The sequence below is a fragment of the Panulirus ornatus genome, chromosome 62, assembly GCF_036320965.1.
Source record: "Panulirus ornatus isolate Po-2019 chromosome 62, ASM3632096v1, whole genome shotgun sequence".
Lineage (NCBI taxonomy): Eukaryota > Metazoa > Arthropoda > Malacostraca > Decapoda > Palinuridae > Panulirus > Panulirus ornatus.
In genome coordinates this window covers 14,522,363-14,542,700 of record NC_092285.1, presented here as the reverse complement: position 1 = coordinate 14,542,700, position 20,338 = coordinate 14,522,363, and the positions used below count along the sequence as shown (strand labels likewise).

The window sequence follows — 20,338 nt, the reverse complement described above, 5'->3', positions numbered from 1 at the left end:
AGGATGACACTTTAAGTGTATTGAACCAGGGTATATGAAGCAGCCATGGAAAATCATGGAAAGGTGGTCAGACCTTGGGTGTGTATAGAGGACTTTGGTTTTGGTGCATTGTACACAATTGATGCAAACAAATGAGGGACCCACCCCCCCTTTTTTTTTTTATTCAAGCTACATCACTAAAAAATGGCAAACAAGTTTAAATGAAAGAGTTCTTTTTCACTGCATAACTCGTCTTTCTCTCAATTTTCTTTTTACAAGGACTCCCAATAGTACCCTCACTGCCATCCCTCATCATCCACCCTTGAACTCAGATCCCAAAGCACTAAGATTTGATCCATTTCATAAAAACTGCATAAGCACATCATTTAGGATATAAAATCAACAACACATTTATCTATGTTTTATTCAATTCATTATTTATTTTGCCTTGGCTGCAGCTTTCTGGGCTTTTAGGACCTTCACCACTATCTTATTTTCCTCAATCAGGAATGCTCGTACAACCCTACCAAAGAAAACACTGAATTCAGTCCATCTGTTAAGACACTGTCTCCCTTCTAAAAAAAATCATATCAAAATGGAAAGTGCAATAAAGAATTTCTGGGCCAATATCAGAAAAGTATTAACCAGGTAAAAAGATAATGGGTGGAAAGTAAGTACAAGTTTGGCAAAGATGAGGAACAGAGAAGTTATATGGATACAAACAATAATTCTATTTGTAAAGCAAACACATTTACTAAATCTATCTGCAAACAAGAACAAACAAATTATCTTTCATCAAAATTAAGCATTAATGTTTACTGGTCACTGAATATCTCACCTCTCACGAACACACTTGTGGCACAGGTTACCACCATAAGCACGGGTAACTCTCTTCACACGTTTTGAAAGACGGTGAAGCTTCTGAGGTCGGCAAACTACAATACCTGGTAACCTGATCTTGCAGTTTCCACAGGCAGGAGCTTTACCTGGCTTCTTCTTATAGTGGTACACAAGACGACCACCCGGAGTCTTGACGCTGCAAAAATGCTTTAGTCAAATAAGCATGAAGATGAGCAGAATTTTCAGTTAAAAGACTTTGTGATTTTGTATATTATGGTTTAGTAACACATCATGCATCTCACACTGTTACAGAGTTAAAACTAGGAAAATAAGGTAACCATTTACAATGAAGGCAAGTATGAATATGCACATGTGTATATATGTATATATACATTGAAATGTATATGTATATGTGGGTGCGTGCATTTATGTATATAAATGTGCATGTGGGTGGGTTGGCTCATTCCTTCATCGGTTTCCTTATGCTACCTCGCTAACGTGGGAGACAGCGATTAATAATAATAAGTGGAAGAGGATGTGTGGATCAGCTGTTTGCTTTGAAGAATATGAGAAATACTCAGAAAAGCAGATGGATTTGTATATAGCATTTATGGATCTGGAGAAGGCATATGATAAGAGTTGATAGAGATGCCCAGCGGAAGGTATTAAGAGTGTATGGTGTGTGAGGTAAGTTGTTAGAAGCAGTGAAAAGTTTTTATCAAGGATGTAAGAAATGTGCACGAGTAGGAAGACAGGAAAGTGATTGATTCCTAGTGAATGTCAGTTTGCGGCAGGGGTGCTGATGTCTCCACAACTGTTTAATTTGTTTATGGATGGGGATGTTAGGGAGGTGAATGCAAGAGTTTTGGAAAGCGGGTCAAGCATGCAGTCTGTTGTGGAGGAGAGGGCTTGGGAAGTCAGTTGTTGTTCGCTGATGGTACAGAGCTAGTGGCTGATTCAGGTGAGAAACTGCAGAAGCTGGTGACCGAGTTTGGTAAAGTGCATGGGAGAAGAAAGCTGAAAGTAAATGTGAATATGACCAAGGTTATTAGGTTCAGTAGGGATGAGGAACAAGTCAACTGAAAGGTAAGTTTGAATGGAGAAAAACTGGAAGTGAAGTGTTTTAGATATTTGGAAGTGGATTTGGCAGCTGATGGAACCACGGAAGCTGAAGTGAGTCACAGGGTGAAGGAGGAGGAGAAGGTTCTGGGAGCATTGAAGAATGTGTGGAAGGCAAGAACGTTATCTCCCAGCAAAAATGGGTATGTTTGAAGGAATAGTGGTTCCAACAATGTTATATGGTTGTGAGGCATGGGCAATAGATAGGATTGTTGGAGGAGGGTGGATGTGTAGGAAATGAGATGTTTGAGGACATGTGTGAGGTGGTTTGATCAAGTAAGTAATGAAAGGGTAAGAGAGATGTATGGTAATAAAAAGAGTGTCGTTGAGACCAGAAGAGGGTGTATTGAAATGGTTTGGTCACATGGAGAGAATGAGTACGAAAAGATTGACAAAGAGGATGTATGTGTCAGAGGTGGAAGGAATGAGAAGTGGGAGACCAAATTGGAGGTGGAAGGATGGAGTGAAAAAGATTTTGAGCGATCTGGGCCTGAACATACAGGAGGGTGAAAGGTGTGCAAGGAATAGTGAATTGGAACGATGTGGTATACCAGGGTTGACGTGCTGTCAATGGATTGAACCAGGGCATGTGAAGCATCTCGGGTAAACCATGGAAAGTTTTGTGGAGCCTGGATGTGGAAAGGGAGCTGTGGTTTCGGTGCATTACACATGACAGCAAGAGTGTGAGTGTGAATGAATGTGGGCTTTGTTCTTTTCCTAGCGCTACCTTGCGTGCATGCGGGGGTGTCATTTCATGTGTGGCAGGGTGGCAGCAGGAATGGATGAAGGCAGCATGCATGTGTATATATGTATATGTATGTATACGCTGAAATGTATAGATATGAATATGTGTGTGTGTGTGGGCATTTTGTATATGCATGTGTATGTGGGTGGGTTAGGCCTTTCTTGCGTGTTTCCTTGCACTACCTCGCTAACATGGGAGACAGCAACAAAGTATAATAAATACAAAAAATATTATGCTTAATCGCTGTTTCCCATGTCAGCGAGGTAGCAAAAGGAAACAAAGAATGGTCCAACCCTTCATATACACATAAACACCCGTATATAAACATATACATAAACAGAAATGTACATGCATACACATGTACATATTCATACTTGCTGCTTTCATCCATTCCCGTCGCCAACCCGCCACATAGGAAATAGCATTCCCCCACCCCCAAGCAAGGTAGTAAAAAAAAAAAAAAAAAACTTTTGTTCACACTGTCTCTAGCTGTCATGTGTAATGCACCAAAACCACAGCTCCCTTTCTATATCCAGGCCCCACACACCTTTCCATGGTTTACCCCACACGCTTCACAATGCCCTGGTTCAATCCACTGACAGCATGCTGACCCCGGTATATCACATCATTTCAATTCACTCTATTCCTTGCACACCTTTCACTCTCCTGTATGTTCAGGCCCCAATTGCTGTCGTTTTCACTCCATCCTTCCACCTCCAGTTTGGTTTCCCACTTCTTGTTCCCTCCACCTCAGACACATATATCCTCTTTGTCAATCTTTCCTTACATTCTCTCCATGTGTCCATACCATTTTAACACAACCTCTTCTGCTCTCTCAACCGCATTCTTTTTATTATCACACATCTCTCTTACCCTTTCATTACTTACTCAAACCACCTCACACCACAAGCATTTCATTTCCAAATCATACACCTTCCTCCGAACAGCCCTATCTATAGCCCATGCCTCGCAACCATATAACATTATTGGAACCATTATTCCTTCAAACTTATCCATTTCTGCTCTCTTAAGATAATGTTCTTGCCTTCCACACATTCTTCAATGCTTTCAGAACCTTCGCCCCCTCCCCTACCTTGACTCACTTCCGTTTCCATGTATATATATTTTTAGACATAATCACTGCTTCCGTCAGCAAGGTTGCATCAGGAAACAGATAAAGAACTGACCATCCACTAACATACACACATTTATTTATTATATCTTATCACTGTTTCCAGGGTCAGCGAGGTAGTGCCAGGAAACAGACGAAGAATGACCCATCCACTCTATATATAAAGGATTGAATCAGGGCATGTGAAGCGTCTGGGGTAAACCAGGGAAAGTTCTGTGGGGCCTGGATGTGGAAAGGGAGCTGTGGTTTCGGGCATCATTGCATGACAGCTAGAGAGTGAGTGTGAACGAATGGGGCCTTTGTTGTCTTTTCCTAGCGCTACCTCACTTACATGAGGGGGGAGGGGGATGTTATTCCATGTGTGGCGAGGTGGCGATGGGAATGAATAGAGGTAGACAGTGTGAATTGTGTGCATGTGTATATATGTATTGGAATGAATAAAGATAGACAGTATGAATTGTGTGCATGTGTATATATGTATGTGTCTGTGTGTATATATATGTGTACATTGAGATGTATGGGTATGTATATTTGCGTATGTGGATGTGTATGTATATACATGTGTATGGGGGTGGGTTGGGCCATTTCTTTCGTCTGTTTCCTTGCGCTACCTCGCAAACACGGTAGACAGCGACAAAGCAAAATATAATATATATATATATATATATTTTTTTTGCCGCTGTCTCCCGCATTTGCGAGGTAGCACAAGGAAACAGACGAAAGAAATGGCCCAACCCACCCCCATACACATGTATATACATACGTCCACACATGCAAATATACATACCTACACAGCCTTCCATGGTTTACCCCAGATGCTTCACATGCCCTGATTCAATCCACTGACAGCTCCTCAACCCCGGTATACCATATCGATCCAATTCACTCTATTCCTTGCCCTCCTTTCACCCTCCTGCATGTTCAGGCCCCGATCACACAAAATCTTTTTCACTCCATCTTTCCACCTCCAATTTGGTCTCCCTCTTCTCCTCGTTCCCTCCACCTCCGACACATATATCCTCTTGGTCAATCTTTCCTCACTCATTCTCTCCATGTGCCCAAACCATTTCAAAACACCCTCTTCTGCTCTCTCCACCACGCTCTTTTTATTTCCACACATCTCTCTCACCCTTACGTTACTTACTCGATCAAACCACCTCACACCACACATTGTCCTCAAACATCTCATTTCCAGCACATCCATCCTCCTGCGCATAACTATATCCAAAGCCCACGCCTCGCAACCATACAACATTGTTGGAACCACTATTCCTTCAAACATACCCATTTTTGCTTTCCGAGATAATGTTCTCGACTTCCACACATTCTTCAAGGCTCCCAGAATTTTCGCCCCCTCCCCCACCCTATGATCCACCTCCGCTTCCATGGTTCCATCCGCTGCCAGATCCACTCCCAGATATCTAAAACACTACTTCCTCCAGTTTTTCTCCATTCAAACTTACCTCCCAATTTACTTGACCCTCAACCCTACTGTACCTAATAACCTTGCTCTTATTCACATTTACTCTTAACTTTCTTCTTGTTAGAAGCAGTGAAAAGTTTTTATCGAGGATGTAAGGCATGTGTACGTGTAGGAAGAGAGGAAAGTGATTGGTTCTCAGTGAATGTAGGTTTGCGGCAGGGGTGTGTGATGTCTCCATGGTTGTTTAATTTGTTTATGGATGGGGTTGTTAGGGAGGTGAATGCAAGAGTTTTGGAAAGAGGGACAAGTATGAAGTCTGTTGGGGATGAGAGAGCTTGGGAAGTGAGTCAGTTGTTGTTCGCTGATGATACAGTGCTGGTGGCTGATTCATGTGAGAAACTGCAGAAGCTGGTGACTGAGTTTGGTAAAGTGTGTGAAAGAAAAAATAATATATATATATATATATATATATATATATATATATATATATATATATATATATATATATATATATATATATCCACTTCATACTTAGTAGTGGTACTACCTACTTGTAACATTTTCATATATATATATATATATATATATATATATATATATATATATATATATATATATATATATATATCCACTTCATACTTAGTAGTGGTACTACCTACCTGTAACATTTTCTGCTACATTTCTTACAAAAGAAAAAATTAAAAAGGTTTATCAAAATGAAAATCATGGCAAAGATAGCAGGGTACGAATGGTGACCAGAGTTAAATATTTGCAGGTTAATTATGGTTAGCCAAAGATGAAAAATAAGTTTTTCAGTCTTCCCAGAATAAGAATGGGGAAATAAAGCAGTCTTTCTATATGTAACTATAAATTATTAAAGAAAACAATTAATGCAAATATAAAACCCCATTGTTGGTGAAACCATTAAGTGGACAGGTCCTTGGAATAAACAAGCTAAATGGTTTCATTTCTAATTAACATTTAATTATTTACACAAAGTTTCATGTCTCAATTTTATGGTTGCAAACTGGGCCTGTGTAGTTTATTTCTATCATCTCATCTACAAGGTGAGGTTGTTTTTTAAGCGTTTTACAAATGCATTAACAAAAACTAACCACTGGTTACTTCCAAATTTTCCTCTACATACACAGGTTTTCATCTTGTAAAATATCATACTGAATTATATTGCTCTCAATCATGGTCTGCAAGCATTATTGTAATTATAAACCATATGAAGCAATGAGAAAGTAAGAAGCCGACTCCAAAAGCTAATAGAGTAAGTAAGAAGCCGACTCCAACAGCTAACATCTGTGCTGAGCTAAATAATGTACAATTCCTATAAATCTTCACTACTGGGATGGCTGGGTAAAGTTTTCATGTTTTTTAATATGCTACACCAGCTTGTTAAATTGACATGATAATTTCACGAATATACCAGTGTATCATTCAATACATGAGAAAACAATGAATATACCAAATAATGCAACTAAAAAACAATACTCAAGGCTAGTCAACATACACACACCTGAATATTACCCAGCAAAATTTTGAATATATGTAAATTCTACTTGCTCCTACCAAATACCGAGCATATGACTCAACATAGCAAAATAATTGGTTTATTTTCCATAAAAACAGTAATGACAAAGAAAAACCATCTAATGCAAAGCTAAATTTAACGAAACTATAAATCCTTTGCACTTTCAAATTAGAGAAAAATAAGCACAATTACGCTAAATGTATTATTCACTTCAATTCTTTAATAAATCAATACAGCATTATACTCACATTTTTCTCCTATTACTGGGGGTATTGTAGGACAACCGCCTACGGTACGTTAGCCTCACCATTTTTCACCTGCAAATTTTAAGTTCCCGTTCATTATTTTAACACCAGAAACAAGTTATTTACACGTTAAAAGCAAAAGTATTACAATCGTCAAAAAATCTAACCTGATATCACATATTTACTCACGATGTCATCCGATTAAAGTGGACTTCTCTTTCACTTACGTACTTGCTATTATTGTGGTCCTCGGAAGAAATCAGCGTTACCAACCTTACTGAATATCAACAATTCTTACATTTCTACGGAGTCACAATTCAGTCTCCTAATCATGAGCTTCATGTAGAACCATAAGTTTAACTTTTGTAACTCTCTCTCTCTCTCTCTCTCTCTCTCTCTCTCTCTCTCTCTCTATTCATAGATAGATAGGTCTAATATTTTTTTTCTTATAGACAATTCTTGTCTTGATTTTTTTTAAATATTTTTGTGAGCTCATTGTTTCTCTTCTCATTCTTCCCTCCCGACAATATTCTTGTACGTGCCTGTTCTATGTCGTCTTCTCCCAATTGTCATAAATTTAAATGTATCAAAGAAGCCCCTCATGTATTTACTGAAATATTAAGAATAATTATACATTGCATCACTAAAAAAGTTAAAACGATAAATGAAATAATTGCCTCAATCACACTTATATTTGCGGACGAATAAGTGAAAGAAGCTAAAAGTACAAGGTAAAAAAAGTATTTAACATCCACCAATTATTGGTGATTTGTAAGGTCTGTCATAGTGTGGCGTCGTGAAGAAACATTAAAGTTTGTTGTATGTTTGGTGATAATTATGTTAGTTGGCAGCAACGGTAGCTGGATGAGACGGTGGCTGGGTGTTCGCTGGCCTGCGTCGCATCAGCTCAGATTTAGCTGCTGGAAGGAATATTTTTATTCGAGAAGGAAGAATGGCGATGAGCAGTAAAACATTATTACGTCTTCGTTCTCCCATTGCTGTGTAAGTTATTACATTACTTTCAGGGGATATAGTGAAATTTCTATTAGTATGTGAATTATAGGTGGAAATCATTTAATTTCATCAAAATGAAATGACGGTTTTGCATTTGTGAACATCAAACTCTTTAGATTAACCAACCGGCTTCGAGCAACTTAAGAACATAAGAAGTGAGGACACTGCAAGTGGCCTATTGGCCCATGCTAGGTTGTCTGTCCTGACAACCATCCGTCTGAGCCCATAAACACATCCAAACTTCGTGTAAAGTTACCTAAAGACCCACGTAGCCTGCACTATTGTACTTACAGCTTCTTCACAAATTTTCCACCATATAACTGAACCAGTATGGACCCACATTGGACCTGAATCTATTTTTCTAATTTGAATCCATTATTTCCTGTCCCATCTGGTGGCGCCAATTTAACTTTATTCATGTTTATTAATGCCCTTCACCCATTTAAAAATTTCAATCATATCCCCTCTAGCCCTCATCCTCTTGAATGTCAATTCAGTCGTTTTAACCTTTCTTAATAACTGAGGTTTCTAAATCCAGGGATCATTTTTGTCATTCACCTTTGTACTCTAAACAATCCATATCATCTGCATAATATGGATCCCAAAACCGCACCTTATAATCCAAATATGGTCTCACCAACGCAAGATAAAGTTGCAATAATACTCCAGGAATTTTATTGCTAACAATCCAGTTAATGAATCCTCACACTCAATTAGCCTTATGATACACTGTAATATATTTTTGCCACAACTTAAGATCCTTGCTCACCATTACCACAAAATCTCTCACATTGTTTCACCAGTTTGTAATCAGTGTTCTTGTGTTCACCCACACTAAGTGGTGTGCATTTATCTATATTGAATTCTGTTTTCCATGTATCCACCCATTCTGAAAATTTATTTAAGTCCCTCTGCAAATTCACTGAATTTTCATGAGTCAGTTACAGCCCCTATTTTTGTATCACATAAAGTTTTGTTTGAAGTGTTTACTATTTAACTGGAAGACTTAGACTCTCCAATGGTCCCTCCCATGTGTTTGTATTCTTATTGCTTGGTTTGTGAAAATGTATGGATATGTATATCACCCAAGGACCTCTTTATGAAAAGGTCCTGATGTTATTCCGGGACCCATTTTCAAGATCTTTGCAGCAGTCAGCTTTTTCTGTTCTGCTTTTAGATAGTGACTGCAGAAAAAGATTATAGGTCTATCTCTGTTCTCTTCATATTGAATCATTTGTGGCATTGTAAAGAATGATTTACGAGGGTTGAGATCTTTAACTTACTCTTGTATAACATTTTATTAGCTCGTTAGTGGTTGGTTCATGGAGGAGGGGAAGAGTGTGAGGTTACATGATAATGATATGAAATAGTTTCAAAATCAATAAGATTATAAAGTAACTCTTATTTTGATGCAACTAATGACATGTGGATTCTTTGAAGTGTGGAATAACAATGATATTATAGATGTATTTCACTTAATTTGACCTTGTGTGGAATACATCCTGTTATGCAGTAATTTGATCCCAATGTCATAAACATTTGAACATGCCCAACACATTTCCAGAACTCAATTTCTTGCAGATTCACACATTACAGTGCATGGTGGCATTCTGTGGAATGCATCAGTAATAAATGACTAGTCATTTTAGACCCCAAGGCAAGTTTTTTGTATTACAGCTTCTTTGAGTTTGTAAATTCATTTGCAAATTTAATAGAGCTGTGCAGAATTTGAACAAGCATTTATCTAGAGGAGTCTTTTAAAAATGTATTCACCATTGCACAAGGACATTTACAGAATACTTTGGGATGTCACAGATGTCCCTCCTGTTCAGATTGTCAGATTTTAATCAGAGTGGTACTAATCAGTTTGATATAGTCACTCAAATCTTTTCCACTCCATCCCTCCACCTCTTGTTTGGCCTTCCAGTTCTCTTTATTCTCTCCACCTATGACACATACATCCTCTTTGTTAAACTTTATGTGTATGTATAGGTTTAGAAAAAAAAAATTTCAGGTGGTACTGTTGAATATACTTCAAATTTATTGAAAATTGCTGCAGTAAGAGTGCACTAAATATCTAAAGTAGCCGATAAGGTTAATATATAAAAGTTTAGTAAATGTATTAATGTGTACTATTTCTTTGTACGTCATATTTATATTGGCATTCTTCCTTCAGTTATGTGCGAAGCATGACTAAAGGTGATCCTGGTTCTGGTGCTGGAGAAGGTGGTGGAACTGGTGGAGCAATCAGGGATGCAGGTGGTTCCTTTGGCAAGAGGGAGATGGCCCAAGAAGAGCAGTATTTTCGCAAATTGGTGAGATTGTTCAGTCAGATGGACCTACTGTGAATAATTAATCATTGTTTACATATAATTTGTTACATTACATTATTTATACTACAGTGAGAAGTACATGTTAGGAGAGGAGAGTGTCTGGTATAGCAAAGCTGAATACATTTGAAGGTGTTACATTACATTATTTATACTACAGTGAGAAGTACATGTTAGGTGAGGAGAGTGTCTGGTATAGCAAAGCCAAATACATTTGAAGCTTTAGTAGTGCTCATGGTAGTGTATGTGGGTGAGTTTTGGGCCTTTAATTAAGAAGCAAGATTTGAAGAAAGTGAATGCGTTGAAAACAAGTTGCCTTTGAATATGTGGTTTGAGGGAAGTTGATTGTATAGGGAATTACATTTTTAAGGTTTAGTAGTAAGTACAGTCTAATTGAGAGAGCTGACCAGGATTTGCTGAAATGGTTTAGACATGTGGAGAATGATGGTCTAAGAGGATTTATGTGTTCAAGTAGGAGAGACGAAATGGGAATGGTAGACCAAGAAGAAATGGAAGGAACGAGTTACAGAGATTTAGGATATCAGGGACTACTAAATATTCATGATTGTGAGAGGCATACATGAAATAGAAGTTATTGGATTGGTTTGTCATATAGTTGCAATTTACTGTCACTGGGCTGCACCAGGGATCTTGGTTATGGATTATAGGTTTTGGTTTCTTTGCATTATACATGACTGCTAGAGAGTGAATTTGTGCAAATTAGGCCATTGTACATTTGTTCTATCCATCTCTTCATCCACTGCTGTGTTGCTATAGAAATGTTGAGCTTTTCCAAATTTGTTCAAACTCATTTCATAATTTCTTTATGTACCCTCACTGATATCTTTTTTCAACTATATCTACTTCAGAAAATTGAAGGTTGTAGTCATTTCTTCCTTTATCTTTTCATGCTTAGGCATATATATATATATATATATATATATATATATATATATATATATATATTTTTTTTGCTTTGTTGCTGTCTCCCGCGTTTGCGAGGTAGCGCAAGGAAACAGACGAAAGAAATGGCCCAACCCCCCCCCCCATACACATGTATATACATACGTCCACACACGCAAATATACATACCTACACAGCTTTCCATGGTTTACCCCAGACGCTTCACATGCCCCGATTCAATCCACTGACAGCACATCAACCCCAGTATACCACATCGCTCCAATTCACTCTATTCCTTGCCCTCCTTTCACCCTCCTGCATGTTCAGGCCCCGATCACACAAAATCTTTTTCACTCCATCTTTCCACCTCCAATTTGGTCTCCCTTTTCTCCTCGTTTCCTCCACCTCCGACACATATATCCTCTTGGTCAATCTTTCCTCACTCATTCTCTCCATGTGCCCAAACCATTTCAAAACACCCTCTTCTGCTCTCTCAACCACGCTCTTTTTATTTCCACACATCTCTCTTACCCTTACGCTACTTACTCGATCAAACCACCTCACACCACACATTGTCCTCAAACATCTCATTTCCAGCACATCCATCCTCCTGCGCACAACTCTATCCATAGTCCACGCCTCGCAACCATACAACATTGTTGGAACCACTATTCCTTCAAACATACCCATTTTTGCTTTCCGAGATAATGTTCTCGACTTCCACACATTCTTCAAGGCTCCCAGAATTTTCGCCCCCTCCCCCACCCTATGATCCACTTCCGCTTCCATGTTTCGATCCGCTGCCAGATCCACTCCCAGATATCTAAAACACTTCACTTCCTCCAGTTTTTCTCCATTCAAACTCACCTCCCAATTGACTTGACCCTCAACCCTACTGTACCTAATAACCTTGCTCTTATTCACATTTACTCTTAACTTTCTTCTTTCACACACTTTACCAAACTCAGTCACCAGCTTCTGCAGTTTCTCACATGAATCAGCCACCAGCGCTGTATCATCAGCGAACATCAACTGACTCACTTCCCAAGCTCTCTCATCCCCAACAGACTTCATCCTTGCCCCTCTTTCCAAAACTCTTGCATTCACCTCCCTAACAACCCCATCCATAAACAAATTAAACAACCATGGAGACATCACACACCCCTGCCGCAAACCTACATTCACTGAGAACCAATCACTTTCCTCTCTTCCTACACGTACACATGCCTTACATCCTCGATAAAAACTTTTCACTGCTTCTAACAACTTGCCTCCCACACCATATATTCTTAATACCTTCCACAGAGCATCTCTATCAACTCTATCATATGCCTTCTCCAGATCCAGAAATGCTACATACAAATCCATTTGCTTTTCTAAGTATTTCTCACATACATTCTTCAAAGCAAACACCTGATCCACACACACATATATATATTTTTTTTTTTTTTTTTTTTTATACTTTGTCGCTGTCTCCCGCGTTTGCGAGGTAGCGCAAGGAAACAGACGAAAGAAATGGCCCAACCCCCCCCCCCCCCATACACATGTATATACATACGTCCACACACGCAAATATACATACCTACACAGCTTTCCATGGTTTTCCCCAGACGCTTCACATGCCTTGATTCAATCCACTGACAGCACGTCAACCCCGGTATACCACATCGCTCCAATTCACTCTATTCCTTGCCCTCCTTTCACCCTCCTGCATGTTCAGGCCCCGATCACACAAAATCTTTTTCACTCCATCTTTCCACCTCCAATTTGGTCTCCCTCTTCTCCTCGTTCCCTCCACCTCCGACACATATATCCTCTTGGTCAATCTTTCCTCACTCATTCTCTCCATGTGCCCAAACCACTTCAAAACACCCTCTTCTGCTCTCTCAACCACGCTCTTTTTATTTCCACACATCTCTCTTACCCTTACGTTACTCACTCGATCAAACCACCTCACACCACACATTGTCCTCAAACATCTCATTTCCAGCACATCCATCCTCCTGCGCACAACTCTATCCATAGCCCACGCCTCGCAACCATACAACATTGTTGGAACCACTATTCCTTCAAACATACCCATTTTTGCTTTCCGAGATAATGTTCTCGACTTCCACACATTCTTCAAGGCCCCCAGAATTTTCGCCCCCTCTCCCACCCTATGATCCACTTCCGCTTCCATGGTTCCATCCGCTGCCAGATCCACTCCCAGATATCTAAAACACTTCACTTCCTCCAGTTTTTCTCCATTCAAACTCACCTCCCAATTGACTTGACCCTCAACCCTACTGTACCTAATAACCTTGCTCTTATTCACATTTACTCTTAACTTTCTTCTTCCACACACTTTACCAAACTCCGTCACCAGCTTCTGCAGTTTCTCACATGAATCCGCCACCAGCGCTGTATATATATATATATATTTTTTTTTTTTATACTTTGTCGCTGTCTCCCGCGTTTGCGAGGTAGCGCAAGGAAACAGACGAAAGAAATGGCCCAACCCCCCCCCCCATACACATGTACATACACACGTCCACACACGCAAATATACATACCTACACAGCTTTCCATGGTTTACCCCAGACGCTTCACATGCCTTGATTCAATCCACTGACAGCACGTCAACCCCTGTATACCACATCGCTCCAATTCTCTCTCTCTCTCTCTCTCTCTCTCTCTCTCTCTCTCTCTCTATATATATATATATATATGATACAGCGCTGGTGGCTGATTCATGTGAGAAACTGCAGAAGCTGGTGACTGAGTTTGGTAAAGTGTGTGGAAGAAGAAAGTTAAGAGTAAATGTGAATAAGAGCAAGGTTATTAGGTACAGTAGGGTTGAGGGTCAAGTCAATTGGGAGGTGAGTTTGAATGGAGAAAGACTGGAGGAAGTGAAGTGTTTTAGATATCTGGGAGTGGATCTGTCAGCGGATGGAACCATGGAAGCGGAAGTGGATCATAGGGTGGGGGAGGGGGCGAAAATTTTGGGAGCCTTGAAAAATGTGTGGAAGTCGAGAACATTATCTCGGAAAGCAAAAATGGGTATGTTTGAAGGAATAGTGGTTCCAACAATGTTGTATGGTTGCGAGGCGTGGGCTATGGATAGAGTTGTGCGCAGGAGGATGGAGGTGCTGGAAATGAGATGTTTGAGGACAATGTGTGGTGTGAGGTGGTTTGATCGAGTAAGTAACGTAAGGGTAAGAGAGATGTGTGGAAATAAAAAGAGCGTGGTTGAGAGAGCAGAAGAGGGTGTTTTGAAATGGTTTGGGCACATGGAGAGAATGAGTGAGGAAAGATTGACCAAGAGGATATATGTGTCGGAGGTGGAGGGAACGAGGAGAAGAGGGAGACCAAATTGGAGGTGGAAAGATGGAGTGAAAAGGATTTTGTGTGATCGGGGCCTGAACATGCAGGAGGGTGAAAGGAGGGCAAGGAATAGAGTGAATTGGAGCGATGTGGTATACAGGGGTTGACGTGCTGTCAGTGGATTGAATCAAGGCATGTGAAGCGTCCGGGGTAAACCATGGAAGGCTGTGTAGGTATGTATATTTGCGTGTGTGGACGTGTGTATGTACATGTGTATGGGGGGGTTGGGCCATTTCTTTCGTCTGTTTCCTTGCGCTACCTCGCAACCGCGGGAGACAGCGACGAGGTATAAAAAAAAAAAAAAATATATATATATATATATATCATATATATATATATATATATATATATATATATATATATTATCCCTGGGGATAGGGGAGAAAGAATACTTCCCACGTATTCCCTGCGTGTCGTAGAAGGCGACTAAAAGGGAAGGGAGCGGGGGGCTGGAAATCCTCCCCTCTCGTTTATTTTTTTTTTTTTTTTTTTTTTCCAAAAGAAGGAACAGAGAAGGGGGCCAGGTGAGGGTATTCCCTCAAAGGCCCAGTCCTCTGTTCTTAACGCTACCTCACTATCGCGGGAAATGGCGAATAGTATGAAAAAAATATATATATATATATATATATATATATATATATATATATATATATATATATATATATATATATATATATATTATATTTATTTTTTTTATTTGCTTTGTCGCTGTCTCCTGCGTTAGCGAGGTAGCGCAAGGAAACAGACGAAAGAATTGCCCAACTCATCCACATACATGTATATACATACACGTCCACACACAGCACATGTACATACCTATACATCTTAACGTATACATATACGACAGCATGTCGACCTCGGTATACCACATCGTTCCAATTCACTCTATTCCTTGCACGCCTTTCACCCTCATGCATGTACAGGCCCCGATCACTCACAATCTTTTTCACTCCATTTTTCCACCTCCAATTTTGTCTCCCACTTCTCGTTCCCTCCACCTCTGACACATATATCCTCTTTGTCAATCTTTCCTCACTCATTCTCTCCATGTGACCAAACCATTTCAAAACACCCTATTCTGCTCTCTCAAGCACACTCTTTTTATTACCACACATATCTCTTACCCTTTCATTACTTACTCGATCAAACCACCTCACACCACATATTGTCCTCAAACATCTCATTTCCAGCACATCCACCCTCTTCCGCACAACTCTATCTATAGCCCACACCTCGCAACCATATAACATTGTTGGAACCACTATTCCTTCAAACATACCCATTTTTGCTTTCCAAGATAACGTTCTCGACTTCCACACATTTTTCAACACTCCCAGAACTTTCACCCCCTCCCCACCCTATGATTCACTTCCGCTGCCAAGTGCACTTCCAGATATCTAAAACAGTTCACTTCCTCCAGTTTATCTCCATTCTAACTTACCTCCCAATTGACTTGTCCCTCAACCCTACTGTACCTAATAACCTTGCTCTTATTCACATTTACTCTTTCTTCTTTCACACACTTTACCAAACTCAGTTACCAGCTTCTGCAGTTTCTCATCCGCATCAGCCACCAGCGCTGTATCATCAGCAAACAACAACTGACTCACTTCTCAAGCTCTCTCATCCACAACAGACTGCATAATTGCCCCTCTTTCCAAAACTCTTGCATTCACCTCCCTAACAAGCCCATCCATAAACAAATTAAACAACCATGGAGACATCATGCACCCCTGCCGCAAACCAACATTCACTGAGAACCAATCACTTTCCTCTCTTCCTATACGTACACATGCCTTTCATCCTCAATAAAAATGTTTCACTGCTTCTAAATGCTCCCAAGTGCACTTTCGTGTAATAATCACATCATCAGGGGAGACACAAGAGAGAGATATAACAATCAGTTGATATACATTGAAGAGACAAAGCTAGGACACCATTTGGTAAACATGCGATTGTCCAAGACAGACAACAAGCATTCATAAACTTATTTTACAAATTTTATCAACAATAAAGTTATCTAATTTGTATAGACCATCACTAATAAGATTATAATTCTTTGTGTATTTAATAATAGAAGATTCAATGATATTTCTCGTGGTAATATAGTTAAGAGTTAATAACTGAGATGGCATTACTCCAGTCAATACAGTGATCATAGTTTTTAATGTGATTAAACCAGGCATGTGATTCTTGTCCCATTCTTAAATATGGTTGCTATCTTGTCCCAGTGACTTGTTTCCTTATTTCTTGTATTTGTCATCATGCCGTCCATTACACTTAGTTAGACTGGTCATGAAGTATAGTAATGTGGGAGTATTTGTGTGCAGAGCATGCAGGGCATTTTAGTCGCAAGAGCTTGGTGTTTTCATTATGGAAGTTGCATAATGAAGGGTCTTTTGATTTGTTGAAACAGTTTTCTGTTGTGTCATCGGGATTGGTGATGTGTAGAACATAGACAGGAATGTGTGACTTGTGTTTGTCTTGGGAGTGTGGCTTTACCAACTTTACCCTCTCAGTCAATACCCTTCCATATAATTTCCCAGGAATACTCGGCAAACTTATACCCCCGTAATTTGAACACTCACCTTTATCCCCTTTGCCTTTGTACAATGGCACTATGCATGCATTCTACCAATCCTCAGGCACTTCACCATGAACCATACATACATTGAATATCCTTATCGACCAGTCAACAACACAGATACCCCCTTTTTAATAAATTACACTGCAATACCATCCAAACCCCCCACCTTGCCAGCTTTCATCTTCCGCAAAGCTTTCTTTATTTCTTCTCTGTTTACCAAACCATTCTCCCTGACTCTCTCACTTATCCCTGGGAATGGGGGAGAAAGAATACTTCAATGTAAAGTGTGTGAAAGGAGAAACATGAGAGTAAATGTGAATAAGAGCAAGGTTATTAGGAGGTAAGTTTGAATAGAGAAAAACTGGAGGAAGTGAAGTGTTTTAGATATCTGGGAGTGGATGTAGCAGCAGATGGAACCATAGAAGCAGAAGTGAGTCACAAGGTGGGGGAGGGAGTAAAGGTTCTGGGAGCGTTGAAGAATGTGTGGAAGGAATGGTATCTCGGTGAGCAAAAATGGGTATGTTTGAAGGAATAGTGGTTCTAACAATGTTGTATGGCTGCGAGGCATGGGCTATAGATAAGGTTGTGCGGAGGAGGGTGGATGTGTTGGAAATGAGATGTTTAAGGACAATATGTGGTGTGAGGTGGTTTGACCGAGTAAGTAATGAAAAGGTAAGAGAGATGTGTGGTAATAAAAAGTGTCGTTGAGAGAGCAGAAGAGGGTGTATTGAAATGGTTTGGTCACATGGAGAGAATGAGTGAGGAAAGATTGATAAAGAGGATATATGCATCAGAGGTGGAGGGAATGAGGAGAAGTGGGAGACCAGATTGGAGGTGGAAGGATGGAGTGAAAGAGATATTGAGCAATCAGGGCCTCAGTGAACATACAGGAGGATCAAAGGCGTGCAAAGAATAGAGTGAATTGGAATGATGTGGTATACCAGGGTCAATGTGCTGTCAATGGATTGAACCAGGGCATGTGAAGCATCTGGGGTAAACCATGTAAAGTTTTGTGGGGCCTAGATTTGGAAAGGGAGCTGTGGTTTCGGTGCTTTACACATGACAGCTAGAGAGTGTGTGTGAACGAATGTGGCCTTTGTTGTCTTTTCCTAGCGCTACCTTGCATGCATGCTGGGGAGAGGGGTGCCATTTCATGTGTGGAGGGGTGGTGATGGGAATGGATGAAGGTAGCAAGTATGAGTATGTACATGTGTATATATGTATATGTCTGTATATGTATATGTTGAAATGTATAGGTATGTATGTGGGCATTTATGTATATACATGTGTACGTGGGTGGGTTGGGCCATTCTTTCTTCTGTTTCCTTGCGCTACCTCGCTAACGCAGGAGACCGACAAAGTATAATATATAAATATAAATAGTTCTTATGAGTTGGTTACATGGACCAAAAATTAATGTCTCCAAGACCAAAACTTATAACACCTCTTTGTACTCATTAACGCGGCTCAACTTTGAATTCATCCATCTGCATCTCTTCTTGACACAGTTTCCTCAGTAAACTCAGATGTGGACATACGTCATTAGAGTAGGTGAAGTCTAGTTAAGTTTAATGCCTCCAAGACCCAGTTCCTTCCCATTTCTTTATCGAAAACTCCTCACAACTCTCGTCTCACCTTTGACAGTTTTGTAATTCCACCTCTTGACTCAATGAACATACTTGGTATTACTGTAGCATCCACTCTTTCTTAGAAACCCCACATTATGGAAATAGCTGAGTCTGCTTCAAAGAAACTAGGAGTCCTGTTAAGGTGTTGAAAGTTCTATTTGTGTGAACTTTTGCTCCATTTATACGAAAGATTTATTTGTCCTTTTATGGATTACTTGTCTTAAATCTGGGTTGGTTCAACCTCTGCATCCTTACCTGACAGAGTTGTCAAAACTGGTCTGACTTATAAATTCTCCCAGGCTAATTTCAAAACATGACCCTCTTGCCCTATGCTGCAATATTGGTTCACTTTCCCTCATCTTAAGGTATTCTTTTGGTTTTTGCTCCCAAGAGCAGGCTGCTGGTGTGACCCCAATGCTAGCTACACCATGCAATACTTAGCCAGCTGCTGCTTCACATGATTAGTGTGTGGCCATCAGCAACTCAAGGGTGGGCCGTTTTGATAACCATTTCTTTCCCTACTCCTCGAAGCTTTGGAACTCTCTACCTTCTCATGACTTTCCAAACAACTAGGACCTGACATTTTAAAAGAGGTTTTTCACTTCCAAAATTTTGAAATACTTTCCCTGTCCTCTTTTTCCCTTTCGTAATCCTATGTATTTCACCTAAGGCCCAGCCTTGGTGTGGACTTTTGTCTGTGAATGAAGCCTTTCAAGGTACAAAAAAAGACCTCTGACATCCTGTCTTATCATTCATTTTGGTCATATCAATTTAAGGAAGGAATCTCCTAACTTTAAACTTTGGCTCCTGATTTGTCATATATTGCCAACCTTTTCTGACATAACAGTTTAAAGTTCTTATGGACATTCTGAGAATGCAGATCTGGAAATTGAATGAATTAGAGGGGTAAATGAAAGGTAATCAAGGAATACAATGGTTTCCAAACTTGTGTGGAAGAGTTCATATAATGTAAAGAGTTTCCAGGAGAGTTATCAGTAGTTTTTACAATGAAGCTCTATTTGCATAAATTTTTCATAAAGACAGAGATTAGCTAGCTTGTATATTTAGTGATTCTAATTGCAATCTAATTATTTAAAAAATTCTAAAATTTTTTGCAATATTTTCATTTCAGCAACAGGAACAGTTGGAAAAGTTGAGGGCTGGCCTAAAACAAGAAGTAAAGTTCCACAAAGAACAGATAAAGGCTCATGAAGAAGCTTTGAAGAGGCATACGGAACGTTTACGTTCTCTGAAAGAAGATTAGTAATATACCTTACAAGACTGAAAAATTATGGTAAAATATTCTCTGTAGTGTATTTGGATGATTTAATTTGGGCTTTAATTCCAAGTATGATAAACAGCTGTATTTTACATTACTGCCAAAGAGCATTAAAGTTAATATAGTTCAATGCTGGATTATATGTAATTGTATAGGTAATTGTTTTTAAAATGTATATGACTAAGGATGCAATTACATTATGAAAGTT

At 39.6% G+C, this 20,338-nt stretch overlaps 2 protein-coding genes across 4 annotated transcripts; one reads left to right on the top strand and one right to left on the bottom strand.

Annotated features, from left to right (window-relative positions):
* Window positions 1-387: 387 nt before the first annotated feature.
* Window positions 388-7,335, bottom strand: LOC139767583 (large ribosomal subunit protein eL34-like). Of its 3 annotated transcripts, none has more exons than XM_071697017.1 (4): window positions 7,255-7,335; window positions 7,027-7,095; window positions 818-1,015; window positions 388-502 (listed from the first exon to the last, which is right to left on the bottom strand). In XM_071697017.1, the coding sequence occupies exons 2-4, from the start codon at window positions 7,086-7,088 to the stop codon at window positions 418-420; spliced, it is 345 nt and encodes a 114-aa protein (XP_071553118.1). In that variant the 5' UTR covers window positions 7,089-7,095; window positions 7,255-7,335; the 3' UTR covers window positions 388-417. The 3 variants fall into 3 exon arrangements, with proteins under 3 accessions (XP_071553118.1, XP_071553119.1, XP_071553117.1); XM_071697018.1 differs by having other exon boundaries at window positions 7,251-7,318; XM_071697016.1 differs by having other exon boundaries at window positions 7,213-7,301.
* A 444-nt stretch (window positions 7,336-7,779) lies between these two features.
* Window positions 7,780-20,338, top strand: LOC139745671 (ATPase inhibitor mai-2, mitochondrial-like). Its single transcript, XM_071656061.1, has 3 exons — window positions 7,780-8,025; window positions 10,214-10,352; window positions 19,984-20,338. Exons 1-3 carry the CDS (start codon window positions 7,976-7,978, stop codon window positions 20,113-20,115), a joined length of 321 nt encoding a protein of 106 aa, XP_071512162.1. The 5' UTR covers window positions 7,780-7,975; the 3' UTR covers window positions 20,116-20,338.